General features: G+C 34.4%; 1 protein-coding gene across 3 annotated transcripts in view; it reads right to left on the bottom strand.

Annotated features, from left to right (window-relative positions):
- The window catches only part of SNTG1 (syntrophin gamma 1), an 858,007-nt gene that overhangs the window by 34,776 nt on the left and 807,137 nt on the right, over nt 1-16,094 (bottom strand). For all 3 annotated transcript variants that reach the window (XM_030795196.1, XM_030795194.1, XM_030795195.1), the window contains one exon: nt 5,323-5,433. In XM_030795196.1, the coding sequence (XP_030651056.1) occupies nt 5,323-5,433 (111 nt within the window). The remainder of the gene's footprint in view (nt 1-5,322; nt 5,434-16,094) is intronic.

The raw sequence follows: 16,094 nt of genomic DNA, 5'->3' as shown, positions 1-16,094 counted from the left end.
GACATTTTAAAAAAGGAAAAACTATGGAGATAAGTTTTAAAAATGAGTGGTTTCTTGGGGTGGGGGGAAGATAGGGGTGAATAGGAAGAGCTCAAAAGATGTTTAGGGTAGTGAAACGACTATAATAATATAACAGCAGATAACTGCTACTATACGTATCAAAACCCATAACATATGCAACACCAAGAGTCAACTCTAATGTAAACTGTGGAATCTGGGTGGTAATGATGTGTCACTGTAACTTCAGTGACACGTCAGCTATAACTTCATCCCCCCCCTCTGGTGGGGGATGTTGACTACAGAAGGGGCTGTGCCTGTGTAGGGACAGGTGGTATACAGGAAATTTTTGTACCTTACACTCAACTTTGCTGTGAACTTAAAACTGCTCTGAAAAACTAAAGTCTATTTAAAAAAGGAAAGGAAAAAAGTCCATTTGTCAGAGAAAGACTTAAAGGAAATAAAAACATATTGAACTGATGAAAATAGAAACACAAGATGTCAGAATTTTGGGGATGCAGCAAATGCAGTGCTAACAAGGAAATTATAGAACTAAATCCTATATTAGAAAGGACATTTCAAATCAGAAATCTAAAATATTATCTCAAAAAATTAAAAATGAGAGCAAAATAAAAGCCAAAGCAACTGAAAAATAGGCAAATATTAAAAGAGCAAAATTCATTGAATGGATTACAGACCACGACATAAAAATCAGTAAAGTCAGGTAGTGTGATGCCTCCAGCTTTGTTCTTTTGGCTTAGGATTGACTTGGCAATGTGGGCTCTTTTTGGTTCCATATGAACTTTAAAGTTATTTTTTCCAATTCCGTGAAGAAAGTCACTGGTAGCTTGATGGGGATGGCATTGAATCTATAAATTACCTTGGCCATTTTCACAATATTGATTCTTCCAACCCATGAGCATGGAATGTTCTTCCATTTGTTTGTATCCTCTTTTATTTCATTGAGCAGTGGTTTGTAGTTCTCCTTGAAAAGGTCCTTCATGTCCCTTGTAAGTTGGATTCCTAGGTATTTTATTCTCTTTGAAGCAATTGTGAATGGGAGTTCACTCATGATTTGGCTCTCTGTTTGTCTGTTATTGGTGTATAAGAATGCTTATGACTTTTGTACATGGATTTTTTATCCTGAGACTTTGCTGAAGTTGCTTATCAGCTTAAGGAGATTTCGGGCTGAGACAATGGCGTTTTCTAGATATACAATCATGTCATCTGCAAACAGGGACAATTTGACTTCTTCTTTTCCTAATTGAATACCCTTTATTTCCTTCTCCTGCCTAATTGCCCTGGCCAGAACTTCCAACACTATGTTGAATAGGAGTGGTGAGAGAGGGCATCCAAAACAGAGATATAGATCAATGGAACAGAAGAGAGCCCTCAGAAATAACGCCGCACATCTACAACTATCTGATCTTTGACAAACCTGACAAAAACAAGCAATGGGGAAAGGATTCCCTATTTAATAAATGGTGCTGGGAAAACTGGCTAGCCATATGTAGAAAGCTGAAACTGGATCCCTTCCTTACACCTCATACAAAAATCAGTTCAAGATGGATTAAAGATTTACATGTTAGACCTAAAACCAAAAAAACCCTAGAAGAAAACCTAGGCATTACCATTCAGGACATAGGCATGGGCAAGGACTTTAAAGTTATTTTTTCCAATTCCAAAAGCAATAGTAACAAAAGCCAAAATTGACAAATGGGATGTACTTAAACTAAAGTGCTTCTGCACAGCAAAAGAAACTACCATCAGAGTGAACAGGCAACCTACAAAACAGGAGAAAATTTTTGCAACCTACTCATCTGACAAATGGCTAATATCCAGAATCTACAATGAACTCAAACAAATTTACAAGAAAAAAACAAACAACCCCATCAAAAAGTGGGCGAAGGACATGAACAGACACTTCTCCAAAGAAGACATTTATACAGCCAAAAAACACATGAAAAAATGCTCATTATCACTGGCCATCAGAGAAATGCAAATCAAAACCACAATGAGATATCATCTCATACCAGTTAGAATGGCGATCATTAAAAAGTCAGGAAACAACAGGTGCTGGAGAGGATGTGGAGAAATAGGAACACTTTTACACTGTTAGTGGGACTATAAACTAGTTCAACCATCGTGGAAGTCAGCGTGGCGATTCCTCCGGGATCTAGAACTAGAAATACCATTTGACCCAGCCATCCCATTACTGGGTATATACCCAAAGGACTATAAATCATGCTGCTATAAAGACACATGCACACGTATGTTTATTGAGGCACTATTCACAGTAGCAAAGACTTGGAACCAACCCAAATGTCCAACAGTGATAGACTGGATTAAGAAAATGTGGCACCTATACACCATGGAATACTATGCAGCCATAAAAAATGATGAGTTCATGCCCTTTGTAGGGACATGGATGAAACTGGAAATCATCATTCTCAGTAAACTATCGCAAGGACAAAAAACCAAATACCACATGTTCTCACTCATAGATGGGAATTGAACAGTGAGAACACATGGACACAGGAAGGGGAACATCACACTCCTGGGAATGTTGTGGGGCGGGGGGGAGGGGGAAGGATAGCATTAGGAGATATACCTAATGCTAAATGATGAGTTAATGGGTGCAGCACACCAACATGGCACATGTATACATATGTAACAAACCTGCACATTGTGCACATGTACCCTAAAACTTAAAGTATAATAATAATAAAATAAAAAAAGGTAAGAGAGAATCTCTTCTCTTTAAATGAAACTGAAAAAAAATCAGTAAAAATTAATGTCGTTCTTTGAAAAGCCTCTAGCACAGTTAACAGAAAAATAGAGAGAAGGCACCAAAAAATAATAATCTAACAATATTGTCAGAACATGGGCAAGAAACAGGAAGAGAAATCTCCTCAATGAAGAGGATACAACATACATGGCATATAACAAAGGGGATATAACATACATATAAAAAGTTGTTCATCATTATCGGACTTGAGGGAAATGTAAATGAAGACTATGATGAGCAGAACCAAAATTTTAAGTGACAATACCCAAACCTTGCAGGGATGTAGAGAAACTGGATCTTTTATACATTATTGGTAGGATATAAAATGTTATCTATATTCTGTAGCCACTATGGAATATAATTTGTCATTTTATTTAAAACTAAACAAACATTTTCTATTCTATGGTGCAATTTGCACTTCTGGGCATTTATCCCAGAGAAATAAAAGCTTATGTCCACACAAGAACATCTACACTACGATTGTTTTGCTCCTGTGATGGTATGTTAGCTTACTGCTCACAAGTTGTGGTTATAGAGGTTATACAATAGTTAGCGAATGTCCTGCTTTCAGTTCTTACACAATTTTTATGTCAACAGAGGTAATGTTCAGGTGATACACAGAAGTACGGCTAAACAATTCTGTAGGGCTGGCCAACATTCTGATTGTCTAGCATTATTTGTTGTTTAAATAGTCATCATATTTTATTGGGTATTTTCAGTATTACCCATGGAGGTATTATTTTCTTTTATTTTATAAAGGGAGATGCTGACTTTAAAGAATTTTAACAACTCACCAAATGTCATAGTCTCATTGTTTTTAAGACTACTTTTTTTCTCTATTCCATAATTACTTCCTATCAATTCGAGAATTACACTCAACCAAATATCTTTTCTTACACTAGCTCTTAATGAATTACATATGAGAGAAAGCTTTAAAACACAAAAATTACAAGAATGAATAATACTTAGCAGCTGACAGGTAATTTCTAGTATACTTGTCAGTATAATTAATTGCATGTATAATACATGCTACACCAAATTAATATCTAAATACCATAGTTAGTAGCCATTAGATTGCATTTATCACTCTTGTTCCTTTGCAAATGGTTTGTTAGCTCATTAAAAAGTGTTGGGATAAGTAACTGAATACTATACTGCTGTCAGCAACTGGTGGTTGAGGTTCCCCATCAGAATAAATGCCAGAATAATACAGAACTGACAATATTAACATCTTTCAACAGTATTAAAATTTGCGCTGTGCTTTGAAAGATTAAGAAATATACCAAGAACTGAAGGTAAAAAATTTTTGACAAGAGTAATGCATTCTTTGATATTATCAGAATAAGCGGTTGGCACAAAGTAAATGATTGATCAGTGGTAGCTGAGGTGGGAGAAGAGGAGCAGTAGCAAAAGGTGGAGAAAAGGCCGGTGCAGAGATGGGTCTATGTTCAGGGAAGAGGCTGTGTTAGAAATGTAAGTTAAAAACTTATGAGGCATGTAAAATAAAGGGGGTGGAAAAAGTTAGCAAGGCATTTGTCTAAACTGATGGGACACAAAATGAGGCGACCCCCTGGAAACATCAATGCTACAGAGTCATGCAGTGGCAAAGGAACCCGCTGTAGGAACGACACGGTTCCCACATTACACAACCTGTGAACTAGGAAGAGGCAGAAAAGATGAGTCCAAAGACAAGTAAGAGACAAGAATGGTACATCTCGAGAGATACTCAGACAACAAGCTAAGGAAAACGGTTGAGAGAAAAGCAGAAGATACATAAGGCTACAAGGGGTCACCTTGTTAAAACAAGGAGAGTGTCTAATCCAAATATAGAGCTGTGTTACAGGAGACTTTGCCTAGAATATCATCAAGGGACATTCCTGGGAAGGTTCTGAACGTCAGGCTAAGGCTCCTTATCCCTGAATTTAATAAGTAAAGGGGTATAATAGAGATATGGTAATTTTAATTCATAGTTGAAAAATTATATTGAGCTTTCATGTCCATAGATATCATTTTTTCACTTTGTATTTGTTATTTATCCTTTTCTCTATACTGGGATAATGCATTTATATTTTATTCTAATGCAAACATTGTTATTGTCAATTTTATATTATAGTAATGAAAATAATGCAGATTTTGGATATGTGAAAAAAATATATAAATAAAATGTAAATATATAAATTTATGTAAATATAGTCAGATTTTTAAAAAGTATTTAAAATTATTATTTAGAATGAAACCACCAAAGGACTGCTTTAGTTCCCAGGATGTTATTTTAGTGTGACACAAATGCGGTTCATAAGGAATTAAAACTAAGAAATGCAATTAATTTTCTGTAATTTATTTTAAGTGCTGCCTTTAAGCGAAAATTTGCCAAAAAAATCTTAAAGTAAGTTTAATCCTCTGGCCATGAGGGATATTTCAAGATGAGCAGAGAATGTGTGTTTTTGCTTTTGTGATTCCCCAAAAGTTTCCCCTCTTTGTTCCTTAATGGCATTAATGTAGTTAGAGGTGTTATGTGATGAATTTCTTGGGTTTACCTTTGCTTCAATCTGTTTAGTATCTGGATTCTGAAACAAAAATTTGATTTTGCTCTTGCCATCATCTGAAGAACCTTTAAGCTGAGAGAATTTATACCTCCAAAGGACAGCCTAAAGGGAAAAAAAGAAACAATGTAAGTCAATGGAATTAATATCCGCTTTCAAATAAAGAAATAGTTCTTTTTTAAATGGTAAAAGTTAATTCTACAAAGTTACTACTATGTCCCAATATTTTAAAACGAACTTTAAAAATATTTATCAAATGTTAACATTTGTGATTCAATATTATCATTTAATTTTCAGAAATATTTTATCCATGAAATAATTGCAAAAATGCATAAAAATAAATTGCTTTTAGTATCTTGTCTTATGTGCACAGTCAATAAGAACTGTATGTTTCACTGAGTCCTTTTCAATAGAAGTGACAAAGTGGTTTTGAATTGATCATTCTGGAGCTTTATCTTGAAGCTCAACTAATAACCTTAGCTTTATTAAGATGACATATTAGCTTGAATAAACACTTATGACAAAAACCAACATGGTGCTTTCATGAGATGCAAAACAAGCATTTTAGAGAGCCATCCGCATCAGTCTGTAATATCTTGGAAAGTAGAGCCTCTTTCAGAAACATATTCTACAAATGTAATTCTCTGAAGCGGAAAGTAACATAAATCTGTTGCCTTTCCAAATAACAAAAATGGAGATATAAAAGGTTAAAATGGCAATAAATGGGAATTGTCTATAACAAGTTTTGTCTATTCTATATCATAATTCATATGTCCTGGGAGTAGGTGCAGCAGTTTACTCTTTAGTATGTCCTGAAACTAAAAACATGCATGTCCAAAATAAAATACCAAAGATATAAATCATTAAAGAAGAAAATTGTGTATGTATGTTCAAACATGATCACACACCATGTAGTTTGTTTTACCTTATCTTAGCATACCTTTATCTCATTAAATATGTGATGGAAAATACTTTTAACAAAGTATTGTTTCAAATATTTTTAAATGATTTCTTGTGGTTTCTAAATATATCAACAAAACATAGCTGATATAGTCAAATATTTTCTGAGTGCAGTCCTATTTTAGCTATTGTCTCTGATAAAATAGTAAAGAAACAAAGAATAGAGTATACGTCTCACATCTTTCTCAGAATAAAATGTGACAGATGAAAGCATATACGGGCATACCTCAGGGTATATACAGGCATACCTCAGGGCTTTTGTGGATTTTGTTCCAGACCACCATGAACCAGAAAGTATTGCAAGAAAGTTAGTCACAGAAATTGTTTGGTTTCCCAATGCATATAAAAGTGATGTTTGTTACTATACCGTAGTCTATTAAGTGTACAATGACGTTAAGCCTAAAAAAAGTATATATCTTAATTAAAATATACCTTATTACTAAAAAATGCTAGGGGTCATTCAAGTCTTCAGTGAGCCATAGTCCTTTTGCTGGTGGAGGATGCTGCCTTGATGCTGACAGCTGCTGGCTCATCAGGATGGTGATTGCTGGTGGTTGGGGTGGCTGTGACAATTTCTTAAATTAAGACAGCAATGAAGTCTGCTGCATCGATTGACTCTTTCATGAAAGATTTTTGTGTAGCCTGAAATATAGCCTAATAGCATTTTACCCACAGAATTTCTGAATTGGAGTCAATTCACTCAAATCCTGCTGCTGTTTATCAACTAAATTAATGTAATATTCTAAATATCATTTCAACAATATTCACAGCATTTTCAAAAGGAGTAGATTCCATCTGAAGAAACAACTTTCTTTGCTCCTCCATAAGAAGAAACTCCTCACTTACCAAAGTTTTATCATGAGATTGCAATAACTCAGTTGCATCTTGAAGGCTTCACTTATAATTTTAGTTTTCTCGTTATTTCCACCGCATTTGCATTTACTTCCTTCACTGAAGTCCTGAACCTCTCCTAGTCTCCTAAAAAGGTTAGAATTGATTCAACTTCTTCCAAATCCCTACTTATATTGATATTTTGACCTCCTCCCACGAATCATAGATATTGTAATGGCATCTAAAATTATGAATCCTTTCTAGAAAGTTTTTAATTGACTGCCAAGATCCATCAGAGGAATCACTTTATCTATGGTATCTATAGCCTTACAAAGTACATTTCTTAAATAATAAGACTTGAAAGTCGAAAATACTCCTTGATTCATGGACTGCAGAATGGATATTGTGTTAGCAGACAAGAAGGCATTAGCCTCCTTGCACATCTCCATCAGAGTTCTTGGATGATTTGATACATTTTTAGTGAGCCGTATTATTTTGAAAGGAATTGTTTTTTTGAAGCAGTGGGTGTCGATAGTGGGCTTAACATATTCAGTAAACCATTCTGTAAACAAATGTTTTTCAGGATTTAATGTTCCATTTAGAGCACAGGTAGAGTAGATTTAGCATAATTCTTAACAGTCCTAGGATGTTTAGAATGGTAAATGAGAATTGGCTACACTTCAGTCACCAGCTGCATTGGTACCAACAAGGGAGGCAGCCTGTCCTTTGAAGTTTTGAAGCCAGACGTTGACTTCTCCTCTCTAGCTATAAAAGTTTTAGATGGCATCTTCTTCCAATACAAGGCTGTTTTATCTACACTAAAAATCTGTTGTTTAGTGTAGCCACCTTTATCAATGATCTTAGCTAGATCTTCTGGATAACTTGCTGTAGCTTTTCCATCAGCAGTTGCTGCTTCACTTTGTATTTTTATGGTATAGAGATGGCTTCTCTCCTTAAACCTCATGAACCAACTTACGCTAGCTTCAACCTTTTCTTCTTCAGCTTCTTCATCTTTATCAGCTTTCATAGATCTGAAAAGAGAGCCTTCCCCTGGATTAGCCTTTGGCTTAAGGGAAGGTGGTGGCTGGTTTGATCTATCCATACCATGAAAACTTTCTCCATATCAGCAAAAAGCCTGTTTCACTTTCATATCATGAACGTGTTCGCTGGAATAGCACTATTACATTTCTTCGAGAACTTTTCCTTTGCATTCACAACTTGCTTAACTGTTTGTCACAGGAGGCCCAGCTTTTAGCCTATCTCTGTTTTCAACATGCCTTTCTCACCAAGTGTAATCATTTCTAGATTTTGATTTAAAGTGAGAAGCATTTGAGTCTTTCACTTGAATGCTTAGAAAGGCCATTGCAGGATTATTAATTAGCTTGATTTTCAAATTATTGTGTCTGTGGGAATAGGGAGGCCCAAGTACAGGGAGAGAGGTGTGGAACAGTTGGTCAGTGGAGCAGTCAGAACACACATATTTTTGGTTAAAATTGTTCACCCTCTTATATGGGCACAGTTCATGGTGCTCCAAAATAATTATAATAATAACATGAAATATTACTAATTGCAGGTCACCATAACAAACGTAATTAAAAAAGCTTTGAAACTTTTTAAGCATTACCAAAATGTGACACAGAGATACAAAGTGAGCACATACTGTTGGAAAAACAGCTGATAGAGTGGCTCAATGCAGGGCTGCCACAAACCTGCAATTTGTAAAAGACACAGTATATGTGAAGGACGATAAAGCAAAGTATGATAAAATGAGATATGCCTGTAAATTAGCACTTATGTCAATACATTCACACTGTCATATAAAGAGCAAGTTATAAACATATTATGAATACGAATTTTAACATATCACCAGTGATCCTTAAAACTCAGATTTCTTAAGGTCATAGCCTCTTTAAGCAGAGTTTCTAATGAGAAAGTACTACCCCCTCACCCAGCAAAATATAAAATAACTCCTGGTAAAATGCCTGTTCTCCAAGATTATCTCACACCGGCACTGAGAAAATGAGATTGGTAAAGGTTCCAAGAAATAACATTTAAGGGTAAATGGAGTGAGAAAATGTTTGTCTCCAACCAACAGTTCCACAGTAAATATTCATATGCATAACTGTTCTTAGTGGTAATATTTTCAGCTTAGATATTACAGGTTTATAATTAGGAGACATTACCCACAGTCTCCATTTGGACATATGTATTTTAATGGTGAGAGGTAACAATGCCAGACAAAAAAATTGCAACTTTCACCTTCGACTCAATAAAGTGTGTGTGTGTGTGTGTGTGCGTGTGTGTGTGTGTGTTTTTTTCTATCTTGGTACATGGGGAATAAATGTACCTTACATTTTAAAAAAATTGTGTCTTACGCAGCTTGGGCAACGTGATGAAACCTTGTCTACAAAAAAGACAAAAAGTTAGCTGGGCTTGGTGGCATGTACCTGTAGGCCCAGCTACCTGGGAGATTGAGATGGGAGAATCACCTGAGCCCAGTGGTTGATGCTACAGTGAGCCGTGATCATGCCACAGCACTATAGAGTGAGTCCTGTCAGAAAGAGAGAAAGAGAAAAAGGAAGGAAGGAAGGAAGGAAAGAAGGAAGGGTGAAAATTTTTGAACAATTTGGAACAATTATAATTTTGGCATTTTTCTTCAACAGATTAATACTAAAACAAGATCACAATGTAGGAATTAAAGTGACAACAGAGGTAAAAGGTAAATTCGACATGGAGATTATATAAAATAATAGAATGTTACCTTAATTGTATAACTAATACATAAGATAAGCATATGATAAGGTAGAATCCTAGTCCCCAGTTTACTTTATATGTGTTCTTCAATATTAATTTTTATATGCCAATTTTTTAAAAGTAAAACACACATGCCCACAAAACACTTGTAGTATTTAGGCCAGATTTCTGAGGCACTCTTAGTTTGACAAATGTGGAGGAACATGAGTAGCATGCTCAATAAAAACTTTAAGTCCATGGTCTGAACAATTCTACTAGTTTAGTGCATCATTTCAGAAAGATGCAACAAGGAATTACTGCAGTATAATCCTTCATGATTGAAGTCAATATTTTCTGCTACCCACTTTCAAGAGACACTTTTTCAATTTATATAGGCCTACAGTGCATTATAAGACTTTCCCAGATTTGTAGCTCCAAGAATACCTGAGGGGGTGTTAATCTGGAGCTAATCATTTGATAATGAAATTCATTTCTTACTAGATCAAAATTCCTTCCAGAAGTCTGTAAGGTTTTTTGACTGTACCCCCTCATCCAATATCACAATAGCACGTTTAGATAGCATACAATCTGCAGAAGAGCAAAAGCACTAAAAAAAAGTAAACTTGCATTTATTGTTTGACTACATAATGACATTGAACCCATCTTGCAAGTCTAAAGATGTTTTGCAGGGAAAAGAAAAAGTATATGTATATATGTGCATATATAATATATATATTTTATATAATATATATTTTATATATAACATATAATATATTATAGGTAATATATATTTACAATATGTATATGTAAAAATATATATATTATACATGTATATGACTTACAAAAATATTAAGACAATCAGAAAGTTCATATCCACCCGACACCCAGTTTGCCCAATTAATGATATCTCACATTAGTATGGTGTCTTGTCACAGTTAATGAACTAATATCAGCAGATTATTAAGTAGGGTCTACCACTTATTTAGATTTCTTTAGTTTTAACCTAATGTCTTTTTCTGTTATGGTGCCATGTTATATTTATTCATTGTGACTTCTTAGGCTCCACTTGGCTGTGACAGGTTCTCAGTTCCTTATCAGACTGTACTTGACAACTTTGAGAAGTCCTGTCAGGTATTTTGTAGACTAGCCCCTATCGTAGTGTTTTCAATGTTTTTCTCATGAATAGATGGGCCGAAGATTTTCTTTAAACCAAAAAGGACTCACAATTTTTTATCAATGATGCCAGTGGATATCCCTGAGAGGCTTTCATTTAAGGCATGTGGTTTGAGTGTGATGTGTTGCTTGTGTTCGTTCAGCTGGTGTAGGTGGTCTTAACACAATTTGATAGTTTATTTCAACATAGATCTATGTGAAGAAAAGCATGACTTTTAAAGTACTAAAACTCCATATCTTTATTACTTTATTACTAAAACATTTGTATAAGAACAGTCAAAATTAAGTAAAATATACTCATGTATTTTTACAGTCTATAATCCCTTCTTTTATAATTTCAAATTGTTATTTAACATTAACAATTATAAACATAAAAATATTTACGTTTTCTTTTGGTGTGGTAAAATATACATAATATAAAATTTAGCATTGTAATGATTTTTACATGTATGATTCAAGAACATTAAATGCATTCACAATGTTGTGCAGTCATTACCATTAGCCATTTCCAGAATATTTTTATCATCCTAAACAGGAACTCTGTACTCATTAATCATATGCCTTCACTTATCTTTCCCCACTGCCCCAGGTACCCTTTATTCTACTTCCTGTCTCTACAAATTTGCCTATTCTAGGTATTTCATTTAAGGGGAATCATAAAACATCTCTCCTTTTGTGCCTGGCTTGTCTCACTTAACATAAGGTTTTCGAGGCCCATCCATGGCTAAATAATATTCCGTTGTCTGAAAATCCCAATTTTGTTTATCCATTCATTTATGACGGACATTTGAGTTGCATTCACCATTTGTCAACTATGAGTCATACTACTATGAACATTGGTGTACAAGTATCTGTTTAAGTCCCTGCTTTCAATTCTTTGGTGTATATACTGAGAAGTTGCATTATTAAATCAAATGGTAACCTATGTTCAACTTTTTGTGGCATCACCAAATGTTTTTCAGGGGCTACATCATTTTATAATTATACCAGCAATGTGAAAGAAAGGGTTACCAGTTCTCCACATCCTCATCAACAACTTTGTTTTCTTTCTGATTTTTGCCATCCCAATGAATGTAAAACGTTAACTCCTGTGGTCCTGACTTGCATTTCACTAATGGCTGGTGACGTTGGTCATCTTTTTGTGTGCTTGTTGGCCGTTTGTATATATTCTTTGTTGCAATATCTACTCATGTTCCATTTTGAATTGGGTTGCTTGTCTTGTTGTTACTGAGTTGTATAAGCATAACTCATTATCACGTATACGATTTGTAAATACATTCTTCCATTCTGTGGGTGGCCTTTGCACTCTGTTGTAGTACCCTTTGATGTACAAAAGTCATTCACTTTAATGTTGTCCAATAAATCTTTTATTTTGTTGCCTGAGCTTTCAGTGTCATAGCAAAGAAATTATTGCCAAATTTAAAGTAATGAAGATTTCCCCTATGCTTTCTTCTACAGGTTTTATCATTTTAACTCTTACAGTTAGGTCTTTGACTCATTTTGAGTTAATTTTTGAGTATGGTATAAGGCAAGTGTCTAACTTTATCCTTTTGCAGGTGAGTATTTTGTTTTACTAACAAACACCATTAGTTGAAAAGACTGCTCTTTCCTCATTGGATGGTCTTGGCACCCTTGATGAAAATCATTTTACCATACATGTGAGGTTCATTCTGTGATCTCTATTCTATTCCATGTTTTTATGTCAGTCTCTATGACAGGACAACAGTATTTTAATGACTATAGCTTTGTAACAAGTTTTGTAATCAGAAGTCAAAGACCTACAACTTTATTCTTTTTCAAGATTGTTTTGGATATTCGGGGATCCTTAAAATTTTATGTTAGTTATAAGATGGACTTTTCTATTTCTTCAAAAAATATCAGTGACATTTTGATGAGGACTGCATTGTGTCATATTGTCGTCTTAATAATATGTCTTTCAATTCATAAACACAGGATGTTGTTTCGTTTACATTTCTTTCATCAGTGTTCTGTAGATTTTAGTATACAAGACTTTCACCTATTTGGTTAAGTATATCCCCAATTATTTTATTCTCTTATGTTATTGTAAATAAAATTGTCTTCTCAAATGCTTTTCCAGATTATTTGTTGTTAGTGTATAGATACACAACTCTTTTTTGGTGTGTGCTGATTTTGTATAGTGTGACTTTGCTATTATTACATATTAGCCGAAACAGGTTTTGTGTGGTTATTTAGTTTGGATATTTGTCCCCGCTTAAATCTCATGTTGAAATCTAATCCCCAGTGTTTGGAAGGGGGCCTTATAGGAGGTGTATGGATCACGTGGGCTGATCCCTGAATGATCTGCACCCATGAATGGCTTGGGCCATCCCCTTGGCAATAAGTGAGCTCCCACTCTGGGTTCATAGGAAATCTTGTCATTTAAAAATGTGTGTTGCCTCCTCTCTCTCTCTCTGCTCCTATTTTTGCCATGTGACAAGCTTGCTTCCACTTCATCTTCCACCATGACTAAAAACTCCCTGAGACTTCCCCAGAAGCCATCAGATGCCAGCACCATGCTTCCTGTGTAGCCTGAAGAACAGTAAGCCAATTAAACCTCTTTCCTTTATGAATTACCTAGTCTCAGGTATTTCTTTATACCAATCCAAGAATGGCCTAATACATCGGGTGTGTGTGTGTGTGTGTGTGTGTGTGTGTGTGTGTAGTTGTCTACCTACAAGATTATGTCATCTGTGAGCAGAGATAATTTTACTACTTATTTTCAATTTTCTTTGGCTTTTTTCTTTTTCTTGCCTAATAGCTCTGGCTAAAACTGTCAATAATACCATGTCAAACAGAAGAAGTCAAAGCAAGTATTCTTGTATTCTTGTTCCTGATTTAGGAGAAAACCTTCAGTCTTTCACCATTGGATATAATATTATCTGTGGGTCTTTTTTCATATTTCAAATTTCCTTCTATTCCTAGTTTATTAAGTTTTTTTGTTAAACATTGATGCATTCTGACAAATGTATTTTTCTCTATTAGTTGAGAAGATTATTGTATTTTTATTTAAACTTCATTCTATTAATGTGTTGTATTGCATTGATTGATTTACATATATTGAAATTTCCTTGAACTTCATTAATAAGCACTACTTGGCTATGGTGTATAATCCTTTTAATATGTTGCTGAATTATGTTTGCTAGTATTTTTTGAGAGTTTTTTTTTCATTAATATTCATTGGGAATATTGAGCTACTGTTTTCTTTTCTTGTAGCATCTTCTTCTGGCTTTGGTGTCAAGGTAATGTTGGCCTCACAGAATGACTTACAAAGCATTCCCCCCCTTCAATTTTTTTTTTTTTTGGTAAGAATTTGAGAATAACTTTGGTTTTTTTAATGTTTGGTAAAATTCACCAATAAAGCTATGTGGTCCAGGCCTCTTCTCTGTTGACAGATTTATGATTATGGATTCAATTCCCTTAATAGCTACAGATTCATTCACTTTTGGCAATGTGTATATTTCCAGGAATTTATCTGTTTCATCTAGGTTATCAAATTTCTGAAATGCAATTGCTCATAAAATTGTCTCTTAATCCATTTATTTTTACAATATTATCAAAATGTCTCTTCTCTTTTTTTCTGATTTTAGTAATTTTGGTCTCCTTGTTGAGACCACCAGGCTAAAGACTTATAAATTTTGTTGATTTTTTCAAGGAACCAAGCTTTAATTTTTTTGGTTTTTCTTTATTACTTTCTAGTATCTATTTTATTTTTTTTCAACTATAATCTTTATTGTTTTCACCTTTCTAGCTAGCTTTCAGTCTACTCTTCTTTTTCTACTTCTTTAAGATGTAATGTCAGGTCACTGATTTGTGATTTCTTATTTTTAGATGAGTTTTTTTCATCCTCTTTTTTAATATATATACTTATACTCTTATAAGTTTCCCTTTCAGTACTGCTTTCACTTTGTCTCATATATTTTGGTATGTTTGTGTTTCACTTTCATTTTCCTCTAAATATTTGTCTTCTTCTTTATCCAGTTGACAGTTAGGAATGTGTTGATTTCCATTTCTTTCTGGATTATCCAGTGTTTCTTCTGTTATTGATTTTTAGTTTCATTCCATTGTGAGCAGAAAAGATATTTTGTATAATTTCAATCATTTAAAATCTATCATGACATATTTTGTGTCTTAACACATGGTCTAATCTGAAGAATGTCCCATGTGCCCTTCAGAAAAATGTGTATTCAACTGTCGTTGAATACATAGCATGCATATGTCTGTTAGATCCAGTTGGTTAATTGTGTGTGTATGATTTTTTTAAATTAATAATAGATTTTATTTTTAAGCAGTTTCATGTTCACAGAAGTAATAAGCAAAAGAATCAGAGTGGTGCATTTGTTACAATCTATGAACCTACATTGACATTATTATCCTTCAAAGTCCTAAGTTTACATTTGGGTTCACTTTTGGTGTTATAAGTAGTATGGATTTTGACAAATGTATAACAACATTTATCTACCATTACAGTATCTTGCAGAGTAGTTTCATTGCCCTGGAAATCCTCTGTGGTCCACCTACTCATCCCTCTCTTTCCCACAATCACTGGGAACCACTGGTCTTCTACCATCTTCACAGTTTTGCCTTTTCCAGAATCTCACATAGTTGGAATAACACAATATATAATCCTTTCGAATTGACTTCTTTCACTTAGTAATGTGCATTTGTTTCCATCACGCCATTTCATGGCTTTTTGTCTTTTGGTGCTCAATAATATTCCATTTTCTAGATATACCATAGTTTAGTTATCCATTCACATACTAAAGTGAATGGTGGTTGTTTCCATGTTTGGGCAATTATGAATAAAACTGCTCTAAATATCCATGTGCAGACTTTTGTGAGGACATAACTTTTTAGATACTTTGAGTAAATAGCATGGAATAAGATTTGGATGGTAACAGTATGTTTTGTTACGTGAGAAACTGTTAAATTATCTTTTTCTTGCATTTAACTTTTATTTTAAGTTCAGGGGTACTTGGCCAGGTGCAGTGGCTCGTACCTGTAATCCCAACACTTGGGAAGTGGATGCGGGAGGATCATCTGAGGTCAGG

Source organism: Nomascus leucogenys, chromosome 16 (genome assembly GCF_006542625.1).
Source record: "Nomascus leucogenys isolate Asia chromosome 16, Asia_NLE_v1, whole genome shotgun sequence".
Taxonomy (NCBI): domain Eukaryota; kingdom Metazoa; phylum Chordata; class Mammalia; order Primates; family Hylobatidae; genus Nomascus; species Nomascus leucogenys.
This window is presented reverse-complemented; position numbering and strand designations above follow the sequence as displayed.